We start from the raw sequence: 2069 nt of genomic DNA, 5'->3' as shown, positions 1-2069 counted from the left end.
AAAGTATCTTTACACATGCACACAGGCATAAAGTGCTACCTCTGAGAAGCAGGTCTAGCATGGAAACATTAATGTCTTTGAAGCTCCTTTCCTTGTTTTCCACAGAGCGGCAGAGCTGCTGTGCTACATGGACAATGCTCTGCTTCCCATCGTCAGGAGACAGCACCCTCACTGTGGGCCTGCAGGACACAACTGCAACAAAGGACACATAAAAACACATTAAATTAAATATGACTACTAATGGTATTCTTCTGCAAATACACACCCAAATTTTCAACTTTGTATATATATATATTTTTAATACTGTAACCTTACTTGCACACCTGATGTAGACTACTGGAGCACACTGGTGAAGTATGGATTGAGGGATTTTAGATTACACCTGGGAAACATATTGTTGGGTAAACTGAGAAACTGCTGGGTCAATATAATGATGCTTCGGCTTCAGTCAGACATTACCTCAGTGGAACAAGCCAATTAGTGACATTATTTATTTATGTTACCATCTATGTTCATTTCGTTGACTAATATTTTTTTTCCACAAAGGAACTACTTAAAGAAAACTAAAATATGTGGATAAATACTACGATGAAATGAACTGACACTTTCTGACTCACCTATTCTTAATGCAGCCGTTCACACCGACCATGTAACTTCACTGGATGAATTTGTGGCATTTATTACCAATCCAAGTCTGAATAAAAAGCTCTGACCAGCCAGACCAGTGGACTCGTAGCTCAAAACATGACTGGTCAACTGGGTATCTGAAATTATTTCTCTTCCTCAGATGTGACAGCAACTTTACCAAGAACAGCTGAAACTGCCCCATGAAATTTTACCTGCTACTTCTATCTGTAGAGAATCTGATGAACCCAGAATTTCCATTATTTTATTGTCTTAATTCGAAACTTCAGGACCAGCTCATCATGGTTTAACATTGACTTAATTTTTTTTTCTTGACACTGTGTGAGGACAAAAAGTTCAGCCTGTACATACATTACATGAAAAGTTTGAACTTGAGAGTAAGTGGCTCAGGTGTGTGTTTTTGCACAATTACGTAACTACTCATTTAATTGTCTTTCTTTTATTTATTTATTTTGCTGTGTTCAGTGGTTGTAGAAATGGTTTATATTAGCATTTAGCTGAGATTCTGAGGTTTCTATGGATATCAGACATGTTGATATTTGCATCAAAGAATTGACGTTAAACTACAGTTTAACCCCTTTGCCCCCAGAACCGGGGGCTTTGGGGCTCTCCAAGGTAAAGGGTGTAAGGGTCTGAAGTTTTATAAGTGGATTCCATCTAACCTAATGAAGAACAATACAGAAAACAAAAATGAGGTTGTGGGCACTTCCAACAAGTGGACACAGAAATTTTGGAATGTAACTACTTATATGTAACACAGTCACAGAATTTAATTACAAGAAAAACATTGATCTGGAAATATACAATTAAAATACAGTTACTAATCAAAATGTTGGTATTACAAGTTTAAAAGTTCTTGTTGGTAAAAAGCTTCCAAGTACGTCCGAGTCTGTAATTGTATGAACTTAAAATCAAAGATATCATGCCAGGTTCTTACCATTGTGCTGGTGTTGGTCACTACCACTGCTCAGGAACTCCACACTGTGCATAGATCCATCAACACCCAGCAGATCCTGTTGCTGCCTTTTTATTTCCTCGAGTAGACGAGAGTTGTTCTTCTGAAAAACACCTGGGTTGAGGAAAAGCACATCATTCAGTTCAGGTTGATCAAAATCACCAAGTAGACCTAAGACAGAAACAGTAATTGTGAAGAAACATGACTTTTGGATTGATAGAATCTATTTTCTTTAAAACAAAGCAAATAAATCCAAAATTAGGGGCAACTGTGGCTCAGTCAGTAGGGTGCGTGGTCTACCACTTGGAAGGTCAATAGATAGATTGGAGAAACCAGGTATCAATGTGCAAAATACTGAATCCCCTAATGCATTCATCTACATGTGTTTAAATTTAAATATGATCAACCTATCTCTAATAATCGGCTATGTACCACAGGCCTTCAAGCTGGCTGTAGTTAAACCTTTACT

At 37.6% G+C, this 2069-nt stretch overlaps 1 protein-coding gene across 1 annotated transcript in view; it reads right to left on the bottom strand.

Moving 5' to 3' along the window:
- nus1 (NUS1 dehydrodolichyl diphosphate synthase subunit) overlaps positions 1-2069 on the bottom strand; it is a 7590-nt gene that overhangs the window by 2042 nt on the left and 3479 nt on the right. The window contains exons 2-3 of the mRNA XM_005747786.1: positions 1583-1714; positions 92-192 (exon numbers count right to left, since the gene is read on the bottom strand). Coding sequence (XP_005747843.2) covers positions 92-192; positions 1583-1714 — 233 coding nt within the window. The remainder of the gene's footprint in view (positions 1-91; positions 193-1582; positions 1715-2069) is intronic.

The sequence above is a fragment of the Pundamilia nyererei genome, unplaced genomic scaffold, assembly GCF_000239375.1.
Source record: "Pundamilia nyererei isolate P.nyererei 1_Seehausen unplaced genomic scaffold, PunNye1.0 scaffold00204, whole genome shotgun sequence".
Classification (NCBI taxonomy): domain Eukaryota; kingdom Metazoa; phylum Chordata; class Actinopteri; order Cichliformes; family Cichlidae; genus Pundamilia; species Pundamilia nyererei.
The sequence above is the reverse complement of the archived record's forward strand: the minus strand, read 5'-3'. Positions and strand labels throughout refer to the sequence as shown.